The following is a 23,355-nucleotide window of genomic DNA, read 5'->3' as shown; positions in this document are numbered from 1 at the left end:
AGGAAAAAACAGCTAATCTGGCTCTGCCCAAAGCTCAAAATGACAGCTCAAAGTTAGACATGTCAGTGGATAGACAAATAAACAGGTCTCTCTCTCTCTCTCTCTCTCTCTCTCTCTATATATATATATATATATATATATATATATATATATATATGTATATATGTATATATATATATATTATATATATACATATATATATATATATATATATATATATATATATATATATATATATATATATATATATATAGGAGTGGTATCAATCTAATACCGATCAATTGACCTTTAATCCCTTTACCAGTCCACACAGTGTGAAAATAAACTAATACGACACACTTTTTTATGTTTTTCTGAACATTTTATTGGTTTCCAAAAAAAAAAAAAAAATGCATAAAATAAAAATAAAAATAATTTCCTTAAACACAATTTCAACGTCAAGGAACTGGACGATTAAAACTGAGGAAAATCCAACCAGGGGACGGGCGGTCACAGTGACACTTCAGCCCCCATCCCGGCTCCCCTTTCTTGGCCAGCGGAGGAGTCGGGGAGAAGCTGCTTTTAATATACGAGATAAAGCGACAGGAGAGGAGAGGAGGGGGCGAGGAGCGGGAGGGAGAGCGTCTATGGAGTCCAACAGTAAAAACACCAACTATGAAAGAAAATTGGGAAACCTAAACATTGGCATCTGAACTAGTAAGAGTGAGAAGATAAACTCAAGAGTAATAAAATGACTATTCTCTTTATTCACATGACGTTAAATCTAAATCCCTTTTGGTTAGAATTAAACTGAAGTGGCCATCTTCCTCTCAAAGCACACCTCTTTCTGAAATAAGGCATCTGAAGGGCTGTCAACTGAAATAATGGCAAGAGGAGGGTCACACGTGCATTCAACGACCACATTAAGGGCGCTTTGAACATGGCTGCCATACAACAATATCATGAGTGTTTCTATGAGGGGCTGCAGGAGGGACAGGGGTCTTTTATTCTGTCGGGACGTTACTCGCCATCTGCTTTTTCTCAATATAACCTTAGGCAAAAACAAGAAGAGGGCAATACTTCAACAGAGATGCAGATGCAGTATAGTGGCAGCACAAACATCACAGGATAAACACCAGGCTAGTCAATGTCGCGTTGTATGTGTGTGTGCGTTTTGCTTCTGTGTGTGTGTGTGTTTGTTTAAAAGCAGCGGTAAACAGTGATATGTTCTGAAGGCTGTTTAGAGGGGGATCAATAGCAGGAGGGGGAGGGGAGGGAGAGGAAGTGCGGGTCGTGATTGGCCATTTATGTGAAGGTAAGCCCAGCCTCATTGTAGACTTTGAAGACCTTCTCGATGGCGTTGACGTAGGCGGCCGTCCGAAGGTCCAGACCCAGGTTGTACTTGGTCGCGGTGCGCATGATTTGCTACAAAGGAAGAAGAGAACACGTTATACGAGATTTACCGCCTCACGGATGTATGCACCAGTCGAGTTGTTGTTCCTGAGCTGAGGTGCTGAATTACAAATGGAAGGTAGCAGTGAAGTTGACCTTTGACCTTTGGGTCAAACACGTTGGACTGTGCACTATGATCACTTACCCTGGCTGATCTCTCCATGGTGTAGGCCAACCCAGAGTGAACAATATCCTTCTCAGAGGCACCCTGCAACGGAAGATGAACGTTAACCACAAAGTCGATCTCAACTTAGTTGAGCGATTTGAGTTAGTTTGGTAGCATATAACAGACGGGTGGGTTGGAAGGGGAGAGAGCTTTTGTCAGTGTCACACTTTAAGCACATGGCGATTAACTGGAGGCATTATGTACCAGTCAAGACCTGAAAGGCATCCCACCTGCAGAAGTATCAGTACAGAAGAATTTGTTCATGTTTGAGCAGCACGATTTGTTTGTCTGAGTCAGCAGACGTAACTCACCGCAACTCTGGCCTGGAAGTCAGCGGTAGGAACGACAGGGATGGGTCCTCCCTGTTTGCCAAACTTCCTCTCTAAACTCTCCTGCACAGGTAACACAAGCAATTTCCCGTCAGGGCTTAATGAAGTGTTTCTGATTCTGATTAATATATTATGCAGTCAGTTGTCCATATTTAAGTTGACAGTATGGTAGACAGACATCACATTTACGTGTCAGGATCTGGTTATTATAGACACAGATTCAATATTTAACCGTCATGTATCATCACAGTAGCAGCGTTACATACGTTGGCAGCTGTAAACACTCATAAAAACATTATAAAAATACATCCGGTGGTTTGGTGCCCACCTGTTTACTGAACATATGAGGAGTAGTTAACGTTTATAATCATCCGAGGACGTTACAGACGTTGTTTCTGGTTCCTGTCTGTTTCCTGAATATATTCGTACGTGTGTGAATGTGTAAATGAGAGACATTAACTTATAGCACTTTGCAGAAGGAGCTTTCTAAAGTTCACTCCATTCACTTGTATTAGTTCACGGGGCAGAGCTGCCTCCTCCAATATGTCGGCGACGTCGACGTATCGCAGCAGCGGAACAACCCGCTCAATGAGGCGTCTCTGTATCTATGTCTATGGTTTTATCTACTAACCACCATAGACCATGGATCTATTATAGATTCATGCCATAGACATATACAACAACTCCGCCACTGCTTCCTGGCTGCTGGCGACCATGACTTGCTTGTCAGAAAGACGTCGTCGGTGTAGACACTTGTCACTCAAACATGTCTGACCAATGGGGAAGCAGCCGCCCACTGCGGTACGTTTGTGTCAAAATGATTCAAAAAAAAAACGACTTCAAAACTTTTTTCACTTCATTCAAAAAAAGAAAGTTCAATTTAAAAAAAAAAACACTTCAAATGATTTTTTTTTTTTTTGCATTTAAACAGTTTTTTCTTTGATTGAAAATATTTTTTTTTTGATTGAAAATATATTTTTTTTGATTGAAGCAACTTTTTTGGGATTGAATAATTAAGACACAAATGTCCTACCCATAACATGGTCCAAACACAAAAAAGATTACTTCAATCAAAGAAAACATTTTCAATCAAAAAAAAAGTGTTCAAGTGCAATTTTTTGAGTCTCAAATATTTTTTTGCATTCAAAAACATTTTTTCTATGATTGAAAAGGTTTATTTTTTGATTGAAGTGATTTTTTTATTGAAAATATTTTTTGTTTGTTTGAAGCAACTTCTTTTTTGATTGAATTATAAAGACACAAATGTCCTACCCATAATATGGCCCAAACACAAAACAACAATACTTCAGTCAAAAAAGTTGCTTCAAACAAAAAAACCTTCACTTCTATCAAAAAAAACATTTTCAAGCAAAAAAAATAGTGTTCAAATGCATTTTTTTTGAGTCTCAAATATATTTTTGCATTCAAACACTTTTTTTCTTTGATTGAAACGGTTTTTTTTGATTGAAAATATATTTTTTGATTGAAGCAACCTTTTTTTTGATTGAATAATAAAGACACAAATCTACCTTCATAAAGGATCTGAATACTGCTGAATTAGATTGTGTGCTTTCTCTCAAGAGTTAAAAATAGAAAATAAATTGCTGTGTGTAAAGTATGAATAAATATCTAGAAGGGGGCCGTTTTATAATTAAATATAAGGATTAAAAAGAAGGAAAAAACAGCTATGCATCGAGCATCTTTCTGAAACAGTCTGAAAGCTTAGTGAATTCCTCCTTTAACTCCACTTGAAGCATGCTGCTTGCTCCTCTTGAAATGAAGTTGGTTTGTCTGGTGAAGCTGCTTTTTGCAGTGGTCCTCTCCTTTTTGAGCTGCTGGACCAACTTCCCCAGGGCATCTTCCGCCATCTTGACTTCCTCTGCATCAGCAGCTTATTTCTGGATCTGAAGCCGTTTATCTTCAGGGCTCCGCGTGGTTTACAACTGTCAAGTCCTCCTCTAGTTCAACTTCCAAAACTAACCAATCTACATGAAGCAGCCGTTTTATAATTAAATATAAAGATTAAAAGGAAGGAAAAAACAGCTAATCTGGCTCTGCCCAAAGCTCAAAATGACAGCTCAAAGTTAGACATGTCAGTGGATAGACAAATAAACAGGCATATCTCCCCAAACGTTACTCCCCAAATTATTTATATATATCTATATATATATATATAAATATATATATAGATAGGAGTGGTATCAATCTAATACCGATCAATTGACCTTTAATCCCTTTACCAGTCCACACAGTGTGAAAATAAACTAATACGACACACTTTTTTATGTTTTTCTGAACATTTTATTGGTTTCCAAAAAAAAAAAAATGCATAAAATAAAAATAAAAATAATTTCCTTAAACACAATTTCAACGTCAAGGAACTGGACGATTAAAACTGAGGAAAATCCAACCAGGGGACGGGCGGTCACAGTGACACTTCAGCCCCCATCCCGGCTCCCCTTTCTTGGCCAGCGGAGGAGTCGGGGAGAAGCTGCTTTTAATATACGAGATAAAGCGACAGGAGAGGAGAGGAGGGGGCGAGGAGCGGGAGGGAGAGCGTCTATGGAGTCCAACAGTAAAAACACCAACTATGAAAGAAAATTGGGAAACCTAAACATTGGCATCTGAACTAGTAAGAGTGAGAAGATAAACTCAAGAGTAATAAAATGACTATTCTCTTTATTCACATGACGTTAAATCTAAATCCCTTTTGGTTAGAATTAAACTGAAGTGGCCATCTTCCTCTCAAAGCACACCTCTTTCTGAAATAAGGCATCTGAAGGGCTGTCAACTGAAATAATGGCAAGAGGAGAGTCACACGTGCATTCAACGACCACATTAAGGGCGCTTTGAACATGGCTGCCATACAACAATATCATGAGTGTTTCTATGAGGGGCTGCGGGAGGGACAGGGGTCTTTTATTCTGTCGGGACGTTACTCGCCATCTGCTTTTTCTCAATATAACCTTAGGCAAAAACAAGAAGAGGGCAATACTTCAACAGAGATGCAGATGCAGTATAGTGGCAGCACAAACATCACAGGATAAACACCAGGCTAGTCAACGTCGCGTTGTATGTGTGTGTGCGTTTTGCTTCTGTGTGTGTGTGTGTGTGTGTGTGTTTAAAAGCAGCGGTAAACAGTGATATGTTCTGAAGGCTGTTTAGAGGGGGATCAATAGCAGGAGGGGGAGGGGAGGGAGAGGAAGTGCGGGTCGTGATTGGCCATTTATGTGAAGGTAAGCCCAGCCTCATTGTAGACTTTGAAGACCTTCTCGATGGCGTTGACGTAGGCGGCCGTCCGAAGGTCCAGACCCAGGTTGTACTTGCTCGCCGTGCGCATGATTTGCTACAAAGGAAGAAGAGAACATGTTATACGAGATTTACCGCCTCACGGATGTATGCACCAGTCAAGTTGTTGTTCCTGAGCTATGGTGCTGAATTACAAATGGAAGGTAGCAGTGAAGTTGACCTTTGACCTTTGGGTCAAACACGTTGGACTGTGCACTATGATCACTTACCCTGGCTGATCTCTCCATGGTGTAGGCCAACCCAGAGTGAACAATATCCTTCTCAGAGGCACCCTGCAACGGAAGATGAACGTTAACCACAAAGTCGATCTCAAGTTAGTTGAGCGATTTGAGTTAGTTTGGTAGCATATAACAGACGGGTGGGTTGGAAGGGGAGAGAGCTTTTGTCAGTGTCGCACTTTAAGCACATGGCGATTAACTGGAGGCATTATGTACCAGTCAAGACCTGAAAGGCATCCCACCTGCAGAAGTATCAGTATAGAAGAATTTGTTCATGTTTGAGCAGCACGATTTGTTTGTCTGCGTCAGCAGACGTAACTCACCGCAACTCTGGCCTGGAAGTCAGCGGTAGGAACAACAGGGATGGGTCCTCCCTGTTTGCCAAACTTCCTCTCTAAACTCTCCTGCACAGACACTAGAAAAGAAAACAGGGAAAAAGAAGAAATTAAAGAGACATCAGAACCCACATTGTGTCTGCATCTTTAACAAACGTCTGTGATAACACACTCTGGTTGTTCATTAATTGATCTAGTTTTACAACTTGAAATTCGATAGACTGTGGTCGTACTATTTTCTGATTGGCTGTATGTGAACAACACACAGAGTATAAATGAAAAGGGAAAGAGGTGGTCTGCAGGAGATCCTTTCTCTTGGACAGACTTCACATCAACAGACACCAGTTGCTCAGCAACATCACCGACACTGCCTCAACCGACACAGATCCAGTAAGATTTCATTTTTATATTAATTTTTTCTATTTACCACAGTTACTTAACCCTTGTGCCCTTGTGTAAATTGTGAAATTTACTACCCTCTGGACACCTTCGTGGCAAAAATGTACACGCACAAAAAAAACTGCTATCGAATCATCATAGATCAATATTTTTTTCTGCTTTTTTTTCCATAAAACTCTTAAACAACTTCAAACTTATTCAAAACTACCAAACATTCAATAATTGTCAGGATTTAAACTCTTTAAATGCCAGTTTAATTATTTGAATTATTAATTATTTATAAAAAATAAAAAAAACACACAAAATTTTTTTTTTCATTTAATAAATAGTAGGGAGGTGGGGCTTTGGTGGTGATTAGAGTCTTGGATATGTCAAAGATTAGCAGCAAAATTGATTTGATTGCATTAGTATTTTTTATGTAGTGCCAGATCTTGTTCTTATGTCTGATCGTTTGTGTGTGTGAAATATTTTTTAAATCAACATCTGATTCATCAATGTGAACACTTATTGTGCAAACTGCGACAACTTTGAAACAAAAGAGAACACAACAGAACATATGAAATATGAACACATTTGAAACAGAAGTATCCAGGCTTTGAATATGTGATGTGTGTGTGTTTGAGGTAAACAGATACGTGGATTGAGAGAGGGTGTGTGTGTGTGTGTGTGTGTGTGTGTGTGTGGCATTTTTGGCCACAAAAGGTGTCCAGAGGGAGTATCTGTCACTACATAAAAAATACTAATGCAATCAAACCAATTTTGCTGCTAATCTTTGACATATCCAAGACTCTAATCACCACAAAAGCTCCATCCCCCTACTTTTTATTTTATGGAAAATAATTCATTTTTTGTGTTTTAACAAAAAATAAAATAATTCAAATAATTAAACTGGCATTTAAAGGGTTAAAATCCTGAAAATTATTGAATGTTTGGTAGTTTTGAGCAAGTTTGAAGTTGTTAAAGTGATTTATGAAAAAAAAAAAAGCAGAAAAAAATATTGATGTATTTATGCCTGTCTTCACTTGCCCCTCAGGGCTTCCGTAGACTTCAGAGCCTTGGTGTTTAAGAAATACTACTTTGTGAATTTGAGCAATATATGATGGGTAGGATAAACTTTATAACTTCCACATCTGATGTGAATCCTGATCTGAGGTTTGTCTTGTGGCTTCAGGAAGCAGCTGTAGGACCAGAGTATCCACCAACACCAGCCTAGTAACCCGTGGCAACACAACACCAAGAGAAGTACAAGGTATAACACCACAGCAGGTCTGACTACTGAATGTGTTGTATCATTTAACAGCAGCGTGTTAAAATAATAATAACGGTTCTTTTTTATTTTTATAGATGGCCAGTTCTGATAAAAACCCTGGAGGATCTAAAGACGAGCTCCATTCTAACACTACATCCACAGGTGGAAGGCCTAGCTGGTATTTTGAAAGCACTCATAGAGAAGAATGGCTGTATGCAATCACACAGCAATATCCTAATCTTACCTCTAGGGAGAAAAATACATTTTTAAGACTACAGAATGAGGATGGATACATAGATGTACATCATGGCAGGTTTGTTGTTCATGGCAAACGACTAACGAAGATGTTTGCTGAACATTTTGAAGATATGAAAGAGACGGTATTAAAAAGAGTAAGACAAAATGAAACGAAAAAAGGAAAAAGGAAAAAAAGGGAAAGACTCAGAAAGATAAAAAGAAGAAAAAGACCAGCAAAAAGAAAGCCAAAGAACGCAAACAAAAATGAAGAACATGCTGATGACAGAGATGCCAGTGATGACAGTGATGACCCGAAGGACCCAACCCACCCAGCTGATAAGAAATAAAAAAAACTACTGATCACTGACTAATAAAGCTTTTTCCTACCATTTTATTGTCATTAATAGATTCCTTGTTTGTAAAATCAATTACAAACTTTTTCTTACAATAAATTAGTTGTGTACTGTAAATCTATACAATGTGTGTTTCTGATGTTTATATACCATTTTAGAATCGTGTCATAAGAGTTAAAAATGTAACATCAAATTTGAAGAAAATGTAATGATAAAGAAGACGAAGAATCTTTATTTGTCATATACACATCAAATAATGTGTGCGGGGACCAACTCCAGATCTAAGCCAGTGCATTGGTCAGGGGCACCACCAGGAAAATTAACTGAATATACATGTTTTATAATGTATGTGGGAGAAACTGGAGCACCCAGAGGACATCCATACGCGCACGGGGAGAACATGCAAAACTCCCCCGAATTGAACCCAAGACCTTTTTGCTGAGAGACCAACAGAGTTGTCTTATGCCTCGCGTATACTATGGTCTGTCTGGATGTTATGGAGAACGTAAGGAGGTGTCTTGTACTCACTGAGCAGGTGGTAGTTTGAGTCTCTCTCATATTTGAAGGTCAGTCTTCCATAGCTGACATGGTTGAGATTCTTCAGCCACTCGAAATAAGACACTGTCACACCGCCAGCATTCAGGTACATGTCCTGCAGGATGAAACAACACAAACTCAGACATCTGCCCGTTTGGAAAAGTCTTGACTCAACTGTGTGTGTAATTACTTTGATTCATTTCCTCTGTACTGCAAAAAAATGTGTGTAAGACTTGCTTTGGGAAGAAAGGTATTATTCTTCTGTAAAATATAGACAACAGAATAAACTTTAAACAAAATGATTTTGTGACTAATTATTTTGACATGAACAACAGGTTCAAAGCTGAGAGAAGTTTGAATAAACTTAAGTCAACAGTTTTATTTTATTCTGCTTATTGTTTGGGTTCCACCTTCATGGTTCAAATATTATTCGTACACATTTTTGTTTTTTCAGTTTCATTGAATATTCACGACCGAATAAGTGAAAATCCCATTTAAAGTTTGAAGAAACATCCTCAGGTATTATTTATGATGAGTGTCACACCCAACACAACACTCATAAGGAGATGGGTGTGGTTTGATCAGATTTGATTGACAGGGATGGAACCAAAGCAAACACCCTCACAAAGTGTCACATTTTGAATAAAATCCTGATTGGTGCTCATCAGGCAGTGATGGAAGATGTATTCACATCCTGTAGTTAGATAGTACTAATACTTCGCTATAAAAATACTCCACTACAAGTAATAGCCCTGCATTCAAAACCCTACTCAAGTAAAAGTATGTAAGTATAATCGGCAAACTGTATTTAAAATATCTACCTCTATATACCCGTCGTTGATTCACTATTATATCTGTAGTTTTTGGATTCATTTAACTGCTGCATTATGTTGCATTTCACTGCTGTAGATGTTTATGGTTCAGACTTTATATACTGTTGGGTAGTTTAATCTGCTGCAATGTATTGTATTCTATTGCATCATATATTTTTGTAGAGCTGTTCACTGCTGTGAGAACCACATTTCTATAAAAAGTTTTCTTTAGCTAAGAAAACAGCCTGTTTTCAGCTTTGTGACTGGTAGTTTATTTAGTAATTTAGCTTAAGAAGTAAGATAATTTTCTCAACACGGAGGAAAACCTCCTTTCTGCCTGCAGTTTATCACAAACACCCAAAATCAACACATTTTGACATGCATGTTTTCACTGCATGGGAAGGGCATGAAAAACTGTAGTCCTAGAAGTAACTAAAGTTGTTAGACAAATAAAGTGGAGTGAAAAGTACAATATCTGCCTCTGTGATGTACCGAGTAGAAGTATTAAGTTGTACAAAATGAAAATACTCAAGTACATGTAGAGTACTTGTTACATTCCACCCTACATGTTATTGTAGACCCAGTGTATTATGTAAAAGACTTTTTATACGATAAGTGCAGTATTGGGTCCTTGGCCTGAAAAACATTAAAGACCCCTGTTCTAGAGACTTCTAGAAACCTGTTTTTGCATTCAAGAAACAAGTTTATTTCCGAGTGTGTGAAGGTGTGCGCTTACAGGAATAACCATGACGTTGTTCTCCAGGAAGATCTTGTCAGCATCTGGGGTGGTGGGCCCGTTGGCACCCTCAGCAATGATCTGGAAGAGACAAAAAACAAACCCTTCACATGACTGCCACCAAGTTGCCCCGTCCATAATCATGTGAATAAGCGTGAACACAAAGCACAGCACTGGGGGTCAGTCAAAGTGTGTGTTTACCTTGGCCTTGATCCTGGAGGCATTGTTACGTGTGAGCTGCTTCTCTCCGGCAGCAGGGATCAGGATGTGACAGTCGGCTTCCAAAATGTTCCCCTCGTAGGGTTTGGCTCCCGGGAAGCCAACAATGGTGCCGTTGTTCTGCAGAAAGTGCAGACGGACACACGAATGATGATGTGTGAATGATAGTGATATATGTGAGTGAGAATGAATCAGTAGGATAAAAAAGAAGTAAGGTAATAGAAAGGAGACAGAAGAGTGGAAGGAAGGTGTGCTGGTACCAGTTTGTAGTCCTCCAGCTGTTTGGGGTCGATGCCATCTGGGTTGTAGATGGCTCCATCGATCTCACCGATGCCCACACACTTGGCCCCAAACCTGTGCAGGTACCTCATGGAGTGGAGACCCACATTACCAAAGCCCTGTGAAAAGTGACAGCATGATAATTAACACCACGGTCCAACACCACAATGAAATTCACTTATAAAATCATTAAACAATATCAAAAGTCAACATTTTAAATTGCTACACTCTGCTTTACTCAACTATGAACTGTGATTCAACTCCATGTAACTACATACTCTGGTGCCACCATGTGGCCGGTTTTGGTTATAACATCATCTATCAATCTACAGTATCATGAACTGAAATGAGACATCAGACAGGTGCCATTGTTTGATTAAAACATTCTGAATGTAAATGTGGGTCAGAATCAGAAATCTGAATTTTAGACTTCCCAACATCCACCCAAAAATCAAGTACTGGTTGGGCCCTATAACAGTCTAGGGATCAAACAACTGTCAGATCTGATAATCTTCCTTTTATTGTTGGAATCAATGGTGGCAACAATTTTAAAATGTGTTACTTTGGCCCTGATACTTAACTAAAAATACATTAAAAAAAAATAAAAATATATAGGCATTAAAATCTACTTTAAGTACTAAAAGTGCAGAATGGACCATTTCAGAATAATATATATTATATTGCTGGATTCTATTTATTGATGCATTCATCACATTAATGTTGTAGCTGGTAAAGGTGAACAATTAATTTATATACTGCTGGGTATCTTAATCTATGATAATATATCAAAGTTGTTCATTAAAGTTAAGATATATTTTGTATTAATAATCTGAATGTGCAAAGTAACTAGTAACTAAAGTTATCAAATAGAATCAGTAAAAACTACAATATTTGCCACTAAAATGTAGTGGAGTGGAAGTAACAGAAAATGGAAAATACTCCAAAACTGTAATTACAGTACTTGAGTAAACTGTATTTAGTTTCAGTCCATCACAATAAGATTTTCATTTTCACTACAAAATCGTTTATCCGTCTCCTTGATTACCAATAATCTGTATCAGCCCTGAGAAAACTATATTGGTCAATCCCTAAAACAGGCACAGATGGACACAAGGGATAAATCCTTCTGTTGCCTGCTTACAATGTAAAAGTGTCCATAAACACATGAATAAATCTAGACATTCGGTCCAATCACTGATTTGCAATCTCACCCACAATTACGTAAGTTCACAGGAGATCATGCTATATACAGTATCGTCATATCACACGTCCCTGACTCGGATTAAACAGAACTGCAGAATAACAGGGGATTCATTTAGCTGACTTTTTATTTAAATGAAACAGTGGAGTAAAAACATGCCCTTGTTTTGATCTTATACGATACTAGAGATCAGCTCTCTCCTCACGCACTAATAAATCTCTAAGAAAATCTAATCTCACCACAACATAATCCTCAAACACATTCACACACACACATACAGAAGGATTAGCTTTTTGAACATCCACGTCATGATTCAGCTGTTGTCACCGCTTCTTCACCACCTCAATGACGCCCTCACCCAAATAACCCCGTCCACACAAACGTCATCCCCTTCCAACATAATAATTTCTCTGCTGTTGCTTCTTTGAAAATCTCTCTTTAGCAGGGACAAGATATTTGCTGGCTTGTAAAGAAACAAGTAAGAGCAGATTATCCACTGCCTTCCTGACAGAGACATGTCTGTTGAGTGAAATGCATCTAACATACAGGGTCGTTTGAAGAATACCATATCATACTGTTGTCATTAACACCTGGTAATTATAGAAAGCATTCTAGGAAAGCAGTGGAGGCCAGTGCCAAGGGGTTCCCTGCCCATGTGTCAGTCTGTGTGTGTGCAGATGACACGTGCAGAGCGACAAACAGAAGTGAAACTGCTAAGTAGAGTAAACTGCTGACATCTCTCATATAGAGACATTATGTAGTGAAATGTCATCACAAAGTGCTGTACGCTGCACTTCTGTGCACAGAGGTATCTGAACAGTCGGCCCAGACAGCATCAGCTCAAAAAGGGAATGCATCACTGAGGATTTCGTGTCATTGAGTATTTCTTATGAACACAGACGGGAATCTCCGTCAGTTCACTGCTGTCTGCTTGGTATGAGGAGATCAGGGCCAGGCGAAAACAGATGGCGCTGCTCTGATTGAGGTCTAAGACCTCATTGTGAATTCAAATGAAAACTTTAAATCCTGCGTGCAAGTATCTGCAGCACGTTTAGGATCTCATGAGTAAAATCTTTCTACTATGATCAAACCATGCATGTGTGAGTGTGTGTGTGTGTGTGTACCTGGATAATGAAGGTCTTGTCCTGGAAGCCTGGTGTCAGGCCCAGCATGCTCATGTAGGACGCCTCGTTAATGAAGTTCTCAATGCCGTGGAAGACTCCGCGACCAGTAGCTGAGATACGACCGTGGATACCTCCCTGGCTGATGGGCTTTCCTGTCACACACGCGTGGGCATTGATATCCTGCACACACATACAGGGAGTATCAGAACATAGACTGTAGATTATGTACATAGCATTAGATGCCCACAGGTTACCAAAGGAGATTTTTTTAAGCTTACATTTGTGTTCACCACTGCAGAAAAGCATTGTGAGAGAAGGCAGCGACCTTCATGGCGGATCAATTAAGGAAAAACAGCTCAAAACATATTATTTTTAAAGACTTAATTTCTCCAACGGACGTCAAATTGCCACCAAGATGCCAGCATTGAGAACAAAACTTTTTGCAGGAACAATTAAGTTATATTTCAAAAATCTGCTACTTTTTCCAATGGAGTTCAACACAGTTTGATATTTTTGGGAACCAGCATCTAGTGGCCATTAGTTGTATTGCACATCTGCTTTCTGCATTAGCTTTAGCTCTCAGTCATGGCGTTAATTGCATGACATACACACTGCCACGCACATCACTATTCACTACCCATAACTCTCTGCCCCTGGATACCCAGAGCAGGAATGTGTCACCTACTCCAAAGCTCTGCTGGGGGTATCTGGGACAGAGACTACTGTAGGTGAGGTGAGAGGAGGATAAAGAGGAGAGCAGAAGGGGAAACTGAGTAGTTTGGAGAAAGTTGAAAATCAATAAAAACACTAAATGCAGGAAAAAAGCTAAATTCACTCACCACAATGGATTACATGGATGTTGTTAGTAGTCACTGACATTTTAATGACACAGGTATAGGGAGTGCTTGGTGTATTTTGATTCTGTGTGGACACAATGTGTCACAATACCTTCTATGTGATCATGAGCCAATTAAATTTGACACTTTGACTCTACACCTGTCTGACACTGATTCCACGTGGGAAGAAGTGACACAGAAAATAGATCTGACTACATAAAAACAAGTATTTTAATCCCAGCTGAACGTGTCTGAGTGGCAGCCATAAAAAAAAATATGTTAAAATTCTATTATATGTGAAGGAAAGACATTCAGCAGCTCACTTTGGTCTTCTTTGGTCTTATAACGATACTATTATGCAGTAATGCCACAAATTTCAGAGAAGTTGGGACCATATTGGACTACTTTCATGTTGCACAGAAGCAGATAAATAACCCAAAAATAATAATAATTTCAAGTTAAAGCTGTAACATTTAAATATCTAACAAAAAACAAAAAAATGCAAATATACACGTTTTTAATATTAATTATATTACTAAAATGATAAGTTGACGGAAAGAAAAATAATTGCCAAATGTTTTGATTATCATGATTGTTTTGGTTGTTTTTCAAGCTAAAAAACTGTGAAAAGTGCTTTGCATTTTTGCTGGAAAACTAATTTAATCAATTATCAAGATTTAGATTTAACTTCCCTCAAAGTGTTCAGTGTACATCAGCTAATCATTAGAGGTCTAATTATTCCCCTTCACACTTTTCCTCGACCTCAAGATGGTTAAATCTAGGTCGATAAGAGTGTTTGACTATCAAAAATTCTAACAACTATTTGTTCAACCCATGACAGCAGTAATATACACATGCTTAAACACACACGAGTAAATATTTTCCATCTTTAGTCAAATATACCCTGTTTGCTAGGTTCTGATACAGAATGATTGTAACACAAACACTCACAGGCCTCAGTGTGTAAAGCAGCTTTTAAGAGGGGAGGAATGACTCACTGGTCAGCTGGGAAGGGAGCGGCAGGAAACCACTGCACATGGTTTACATGTGACTCATTCCTTGCTTTTAATTTCGCCTATTTTAGAATTTGTATCAAAAACCAGCCAAGTCGTACGGGTTTGGTCTCGTAGGTCTGAACTCACAGTGTGTGCGATGGTGTTTGCATATGTGTCGGCAATCCAGGACATTTCCCTCTCTCCTGTGCTCATGTCTGGGGCCGGGACGTCGATGCCAGGTCCTGGTCAGGAAAGAAGGGTGGAAGAGGGAGGAAGGGAGGATTAATACAAGTAGTACAAACTTGAATTTTCTCATAGTGTAAAAGCACAAACCAGGTTTCGGTTTTGACAACTAGGTAGCTTTACTGATCCAAAACATTTGAATGAAGATTGTGTCACCTGCAGAATTTGGTTGACAGAGAAAATGTGAGTGCCAGGCTTTGTGTCCTTGTGTCAGTATATATACACACACATACATGTATCCTCAAGGGCCTCATACTCTAGATGGTCCAAAAACAGAAGCAGGCATGCAGAGAGGTAGGTGGCAGGGGATGGGACTACTAATAGCTTAACTGCCAGGAACGGCTGTATCGCGTTGCCTGTGACGCAAAGAATGCAGTATATTTTCAAAAATAAAACACCATGTGCAGACTCCTGATTGTATATAACATCCAAAGAGACAGTTTTCTCAGCTGGGTGAGACAGTTTGAGATTGCTGTCAGAGCGACAGTGGATCCGGTAGACATCGCCCAAACCAACCAAATGACACGACTATTGCCGTCTGGGCAGCCGTTCCTGTGCAAGTCTCTTTGCCATGTTTGAACTCAACACATTATTAACATGAACATGCATAGAGACGGGGGTAAACAAACCAGCTGTATAGGGGATGATAACCTGTTGAACCAGTGTTTATGTAAATCTGTGGCCTCGCTCAACATAAGTAACTCTACTATCAGAACTTTTTTTCTGGAAACTAATAGTTAAATAAATGACAGCGGTGAGATTGCTCACAAATGTGCTTTCTCCACTTGTAAATACCAGGTCCAAGTCGACTTTCTATCTCAATCCTCCTGCTTCTTTTTCACTGCAATTATTTGTCTGCCTTTGCAGTTGACACAGGCACACCCTGAGCTACCCCAACCTGAATAAACAGCCCAAGAGGACGGGAAATGTTTCTCTGGGTGGAAACGTTCACCTCTCACCACCAGAGTGTGACTGAGTCAAGTAATGCCAAGAACACTGTCAGGCACCAGATACCAAGCAGTGTGACATATGAATACCTGAAGTTAAAACATTTTGCCACTAGAAATTTAATCAACATTTAAATTCACAGGAAGACTCACCGATAAAACCCTTCTTGGCCAGCTCAATAGTGAATCTCCTGGTAATCTTCTCCAGCTCATTATCCTGCAACAGACAGACACAGCATTCTGTTTAAGAAAAACATGTCGTTGTTTGGTCACAGTGTAATAGACATTCAAGGAAGCCACTAAATAAGAAATGGGAAATAAAAAAGACACTATTTCGACAAAACTGAGGTTTATGTTTGGGGGTTCCCTTCCAGTGAACTCAGCCACTGAGCTTCATGTCTGTTTATTTCACAGTACCCATCAACAGACTGACTTAAATCCCCATCTGTAATCCAATTAAAGGCAGTGAAGGCACTGTTAGTTCATTGATTAAATTTTCACTTAACTACAAAATGTTCATAACATCTATTCCTCAAGCCTTTAAACTAAACTTATAACCAGAACAACACAGACATTTAATGATCTGCTTCACCAGGCAGCTCCTGTTCTCTCTCTTTTTCTTTCTTTAGCCCCTTACACACATGTAGTCTATCCCTGAAATGTGCAGAAACATTTCCTACATGGGGTTGTCTGTGGATGGGAGGCAGGGATCAATATTCACAGAAATCTCAGCTGCCAATTTCCCAGCTCAAGACCGAGCAATATTTCTGGGAAAAAGCCGGTGCTGTTGTGTTCGGATTGAAATTTTTCATTGCAAGGATGGCTCATAAAGGGTTACGTTCACAAGGAGTGAGAGAAACAGTCACAAGACTCCGCAGATGACATTTACGGTGCCAAAAACATTATTTGTCTTGCAAACTGGTTGAATATTAAGTACTGTAACTCCTTGTCCACTAAGTTTCCACCTAGTACGCTTACATCTGGCCTTGCCTGCCCCATCTTCCTGTTCTTCTGTTGAATTTTTTGGCAGTTGGCAGCCATATGTGTTGCATTACTCTCATCTGCTGGACTTTGTCTTACTCCTTAATCTTACTTAATCTATTCTGGCATTTCCATGGCATGTGTGAAAAGGTGTAAGATGGAAATGTTCCTGCATGTGTGAATTGCGAAAATCAGTAGCGGTGCCTGAAAGGTTATCCCGGTAATTTACCGGGAACCATGTGTGGAAGAGGCTTTTGGTTATTCTGTCCTCTCATGAATCAAGAAGTCCAAAATGAAAGGATAAGGTCCAACAGCCCAGCCCGTAGCATTCTAGTGTTATTGAATCATCCTGTGTGTTTGGATACAGGAAAGAGAGAGAGAAACGCAGGAAAACTGATATCCCTCCAGTAACTACAAGTCCAAGGAATGTTAAGTGTGCAGCTAAGGCTCTGTTGCTTTCCTATCAGTATCACATCACACAGTTAAACATGTCTGTGCATCTGTAAGTGTGCATGTGAGTGTAGGGGGAGGGAGGGGATTGACATTAGAAGGCTTACAGAGTAATTCCTGGGGTTGATCTTGACTCCAGCTTTGGCTCCACCAAATGGCACATCTGGAGGAGAATAATACAACTTAATAACCACAGAAACATTCATACCCAATGTGGAATCAGTGAAAGAGGAGCAAAACAAAAGCTGGATATCTATTCTCGGGCATTGTGGCAATGCAGTCTAAAGCAGCGGCGTGCTAGCTTTTGAACTAAATTTTAACTAAATAACGGTGGATAAATGACAAGAACCTGGTAAGACAAACAGTATTAATATGTATGTGGCGATGAAGGGGATAATCAGCAGCAGGCTTTGTGGAAGGCTAAGACTAATACTTACCAACGACGGCACACTTGTAGGTCATCAGAGAGGCCAAGGCTTTGACTTCATCCACAGACACATCTGTACTGTAACGGATACCTGATGGACGCGCACACACACACACATACACAGGGAGCAGTTTACAACATGGCCACCATACAAAGAAAAATAAATGTCTCTACTATGTTCAAACAGAGCACATACAATCATGACAAAAATTAATGTGGGCTGTATTTTGAACGCTTGAACTATTGGCGACTTTGTCCCCTATGATTTCTGATGGTACTGCTCTGTTTTCCCCGCATCAGTAAGCTTTCAGAAAATGTGCACAAATACGAATTAAATGAACACAGTTTGGACAGAAGAAACAGTCCGTACCCATATCTAACGTTGTAATGCATCAATGAGCCTTAGAAGTGCTTGTTTTTGCCAGTAACACGCCAAGTTATTCATTGTTAGCCTTACTTCTTGTTAAAAAGTAAGAGCCTTTGTTGTTTGACTAGAAACAGCTGTTGTATTGCTCTGTACAAAACCACCAGACTCCTTTGAAAAAACACTTATTTTGCCTCACAGAACGCAGGAGTTGCTGCAAGGCTTGTGCGATAACCCAAATGTTATATCACTGTATTGTCCCACATGAATATCGCGATAAACTGGTTGATATGCTGTTTACGTCTTTACTACTCCCTCTGCAGCAACACATACGCCACTTATAAATAACTAAATAATATTAAAAAAGGAACTTTTAGGTGAGAAATAACATTGTAATAACTTCCTCTCAAGTAAGGAATCACACAGCTGTTAGATACTGCAAAAAATATAGCTAATGACAGCAAAATATCAATAGGTTAGTTTGTGTTGATGTGTGATTTTAATGTTTTAAAGGATTTGTTCAGCTCCACCCTAACGTATTAAAACACCAAAGTAACAAAACAAAAATGGATCACATTGCAGCCCATTTCACGGCTGCCAGCTGGGGCGATCTACTGGACCAATCCCAAAACCTTTGAATCTATTACTCATTCAGACCACAAAATATGTAACAATTTTGGCCCATGTTTGACTTTAACATTAGGAAATTGTTAGCCTACACTGAAACTGTCTCCACTAGATGCATAAGTCAACAGAAACAGAAAAAAGGAAATGACTGGCAGAGATCGACTGTCAGAGCCTGAACAGTATGTTCTTAACAGTCCCACCATGAACAGGTCAGAGATCACTGATTGCATCTAGCAGTCACGGTAGCAGCAATGGGCGGGTGGAGACTGAACGGACCAATCACAGACCTTCACTCTGACCCCAGTCATTGCTTCCTCTTGTCTGGGGTTTACTACCGTCGCTACGGTAACATGTGTGGGCCAGCTTGTGTGGGGCGTTACATGAGATCATACAGCTGGGCTGCCCAAGTCACAGTACTCCATCTCACTGGCACATTGTGTGTGTGAGACTGTCCGGGAGCACCAAATATAGCTCACCCAGAGTTAGCTTACAGAGAGAAACCCAAGGGCAAACAACACAAAGGGGAGACGGCAGATTACTTTATGGCGACGAAAGCACTGTGCGTCTATGTTCATGTGTTTGACTGCAAGCTAAAACCCACCCACTATGATGTCATCTTTATAACACAATTTGTGCCCACCTACTTCCATTTGCATTAATGTAGTCAGAGCAAAAGATCAAACCTCTCAAAACAAAGTGCTATGTTTCAGAGAGCTGCTGTGGTTCTTCCCCCAATCTCCATTTCTATTCATCCAAAGATCAACAGAGGACAATCTTGAGTTCACTGATCAAATTAAACGGAAAAAAACAAGCCTGGCTTCCTACCCCTCCCCCATCCAACCATCCATTTTTCCACCCAACAACCAGCTCTCCACAGCAACAAGACCAAAACATATCTGTAAACACATTCCTCTAAAATGGAGGGCAGATTTTTGGGACGTAAACTGAGCCCACGCTAAAATTCAGCAGGTCAGTGTAATTTCTACAGTCTGGCCCAAAGGCCGACATGATGGAGCGTTCTGCTTCAGAGCCTCTCGGGTCTAAGGCAACTCAAAAACACACATTTGAAGACACGTTTTTTGAGATTTGTCTTTTTTCTTTAGTGAAACAGGAGTTTTTAAGCTTTTTTAAAGTGTCGTATTTCAATTAAGCACACAATTATTCATGCCATTAGAAGCTGTAATAATGTTGGTGACATTTAATCGTTTAGTTTTTTCCTCAAGGAGTGTCAAGAGTTGTTGAAAATACATTTTCGAGAAACACTGATTGACTTTTAGTGGTGGTAACTTCTCCCAAACAATTAGTGTTTCAAAAAGGTACACCATGGTATGAAAACTGACGGTTATCATACCGTGTACATTTGCTTACATAAAATATTGAAGTCTACCATATTTGTATTATTAAAAATATATATATTTTCAATGTAATATTAAGTTTCAGTGTTTGTTCAACCAAAATTCCTGACCATTCTTTGAAGGGGCATTATAACTGATAACAATGATAATAATAAATACAGTGATAGCATGAATATGTGATATATCCTGAGACCATTATCATAGCATGATAATCTCATACCGTTGCAACCCTACAAATCATAAATTGAACCTTGCAACTTTGATAAACTGCTGCACTTTTGGTTTCTATGTGACATGTAACATTACCATGAAAGATCCCACAGATTTATTCCACTTCTGCACAGAAAAGGAGAAGGATGTTGGCAATTTTGCGGACTAAACAAACTTTGAGTGGCTGGTATTATTTAAAACTTTCCACAAACTCTCTTCCACAAACACACACCAAACTGAGTTAAGACTCTCACTCACTCAGAAGTCAGTAGAGAGCAGTGTAATCCAGCCCCCCCGGCTGTCACTATGTAGCTCTGGGGGTGTATGAGCACTGCATGCACACACAAAAACAGCCTTTGCACTTTGTAGTCTGATCTGAACACAGTCAAGGGTCTATGCACTATATTAATGATTAAACCCCTTGAAAATAACTGCTCTTAATCCTATCCCACTCCTATTATCCAAGACTTTGACCTGAAGGACCTAGCAGACTTATTTAACAGGACACTACGATGAAAAACATGCCTTTTAATTTATCATGGAATTAATGCAGGATCAGTTCAGGTAGTGGCTGTAGTTTAACACAGACTCCTATTATGTATGAGATATTTCAACTCAGCAGCAACTGGCAGGCTGAGTCCAAATGAGGAGTTTTATCCAATTTCTATTTTCCACCTATTTTGTGCCAAAAACTAAGACTTGCTTTGATTTGTGTGGCCTGCCCTTGTGATTACCAAATAGCTGCACCTTGGATCTGGATTAAACTTTAAGAAAAAGACTGTTACTGCAAGGCTTGGTTTTGAGCTTTGGATCAAAGTGATGCTCTGCTCTCCTCAGGCTTTCGTGAGATGTACAGAGGCAATGCTGCTCTGATTGCTGATAGCTGCCTCGCCAGATTCTCTGGAGATTCAGTAATAGGTGCACTGATCCATTACTGTTAAGTAGTTTGGGGGAGAGTTGACTCATCTATTCTTTTAAATTAATTCATGTATATACAGCACAGTGCCCATGCACCATGTACATGTCTTCAGCAGAAATATGCCTCCCCAGAATAGGTCTACATTCCCAACACCAAGCTGATACAGCAGAGGGGTTTCATAGTGTTAATAGAAGGTCAACGTCCACTCCACACCATTCAAATGTGCCCTTTGACTGGCTGGCTGACTGAATGGTATGTCTCTTTCTACTGAGAATACCTCCTCTCTTCACAGCGCCCTCCCACACCTGTCACGCTGCTGACAAATAGGAGTGCCTGGAAACGCAACCACCCCCTCCCCAGCTCCTACACCTCCCGTCTTCCTATACATCATATCCTTCTATTCACATATTACCCAGAGTGCAATGCAGCGGTAGCCCATAATGCCTCCGCTTTGAACCTTGAACTTTGAACCAAAGAGCATATGTCACTGTCATGACCTGCCTATGCCTTGCACAAAAACAGTTTAAACAGTGATTGGTATCTATAGAATGGTGTGCATTTACGCCCGAGCTTGCCTGTGCTGTGTGAATAAATCATCTGACAGAGGAGGGTGCAAGCAGTAGGTCTTCAATAGTCAAGCATGTGTTTTGTGCAGCAAAGGCCTGAAATGCTCAATGACACAACACCTGATGCTTTCAGAGCTGCCCTCTCCAGCACATCAGACACATGAGATGAAGAGTGGACCAGATCAGTGAACACACGAAATTAACTGATGCATTCATCCAGTTTTCCATCAAACCACTGAATTATGGACTGGCAAAAAATAATTTTGAACAAACATTTAAGATTGACGACTAGAGCTCAACACTGTCCACAAAAAAAATGGGGGCTGCTGCTTCCTGCTAGCCTGCAAGCTAACAAACTACAGTAACATTACAGCCACAGGTGAGCAGGAAGGTCACTGTAAACTGCACAAAAACACTCATGTGACCAGTTGTGACAAACAGGAAACAAACAAGACGAATAAGCATCCGTGATAAAGACATGGGTGTAGTTAACTGCACGGCGAGCTGAGGATGAAACCTTTAAGCTGTGTGTAACGGTGCTGACAGCAGCTGCCTTATGTTTGGTGCTTTTAACTAGCTAGCTAATGTTACTGGCTGCTAACCAATGCTAAGTAGCTGGCTGAAGCTAGCTGGCACAGGGGGCCAGAAGGAGAGGCTTGGCTGAATTCTTACCCCCTTTGCAGGGTGTTCTGTGCTGGCTGTGCTGGGCGCGGTAGCCCTCAATCACCTCCCACTCTCCGTTATCCCTCTTGATGGGGAAAGACACGCTCAGGACGTGATTACAGGGCTTGATGATGCGCAGGATGCCCCGCACACGGTGCCTCTTCTGCTCGGGGCTCTCCCTGGTCCTCAGGTCCTCCACCAGCTTGTCCTCCACGATGGTGGCGCCGCGGTCGAAGAAGCCCTCGACCATCTTGAAGAAGTTGGGGTCGTCGGGCTTGTCCGCCGCGTCGGCATAGTGACGGACCCGCATCAGGGACGAGGACACCGGGAGAGCGGAGTCCACGCAGCCCGAGGCCAGGGCACTGCCCGCGGAGCGGCTCAGCAGCTCCCCGAAATACCGATACATGACTAAAACTAGCTAACCGCGTAAACGAAGTAATAAAAAGGCAACTAAACAACAAGGACAATGGGGGTGACGACAGGAGAAGGGGGGTAGAATGAACGACGCAGCAGCTCCTCACCGGGTCCCGTCCTCTGGCCGAGTGGGGAATGACATGCTGCGTCCGTTTGCTTAAAAAGGCAGCACGAGCCGCGGAGAGCAGTGGGGGTTCCTCGGGACGCACGCGGAAGAGGAGGACCGACGGAGGGCGCGCTCCCGCGCCGTCTAACTGACAGTGCGCGCTCCCGAGTGTGCACCGCTGGCTTTCAAAGATGGAGGGAAGAAAAGTAAGAAAAGGGAAAGTTAAACGATATACAGTGATTTATTTTCGCATTATTGCATGACATGTGTTGGGATGGATGATATAGTGAATATAATTTATTTCGTTGAGTTTGTAGA

At 40.5% G+C, this 23,355-nt stretch overlaps 2 protein-coding genes across 2 annotated transcripts; both read right to left on the bottom strand.

The window, feature by feature from the left end:
* Positions 1–339: 339 nt before the first annotated feature.
* On the bottom strand, positions 340–3,794 carry LOC141015897 (glutamate dehydrogenase, mitochondrial-like). Its single transcript, XM_073490120.1, has 4 exons — positions 3,772–3,794; positions 1,909–2,044; positions 1,577–1,639; positions 340–1,404 (listed from the first exon to the last, which is right to left on the bottom strand). Exons 1-4 carry the CDS (start codon positions 3,792–3,794, stop codon positions 1,285–1,287), a joined length of 342 nt encoding a protein of 113 aa, XP_073346221.1. The 3' UTR covers positions 340–1,284.
* Positions 3,795–4,204: 410 nt separating this feature from the next.
* On the bottom strand, positions 4,205–23,090 carry glud1b (glutamate dehydrogenase 1b). Its single transcript, XM_073489878.1, has 13 exons — positions 22,527–23,090; positions 17,824–17,904; positions 17,494–17,549; positions 16,109–16,172; positions 14,913–15,007; positions 12,935–13,114; positions 10,591–10,728; positions 10,313–10,450; positions 10,112–10,192; positions 8,555–8,678; positions 5,777–5,868; positions 5,445–5,507; positions 4,205–5,272 (listed from the first exon to the last, which is right to left on the bottom strand). Exons 1-13 carry the CDS (start codon positions 22,921–22,923, stop codon positions 5,153–5,155), a joined length of 1,629 nt encoding a protein of 542 aa, XP_073345979.1. The 5' UTR covers positions 22,924–23,090; the 3' UTR covers positions 4,205–5,152.
* Between the last annotated feature and the right edge of the window lie 265 nt (positions 23,091–23,355).

Source organism: Pagrus major, chromosome 20 (genome assembly GCF_040436345.1).
Source record: "Pagrus major chromosome 20, Pma_NU_1.0".
Lineage (NCBI taxonomy): Eukaryota > Metazoa > Chordata > Actinopteri > Spariformes > Sparidae > Pagrus > Pagrus major.
This window is presented reverse-complemented; position numbering and strand designations above follow the sequence as displayed.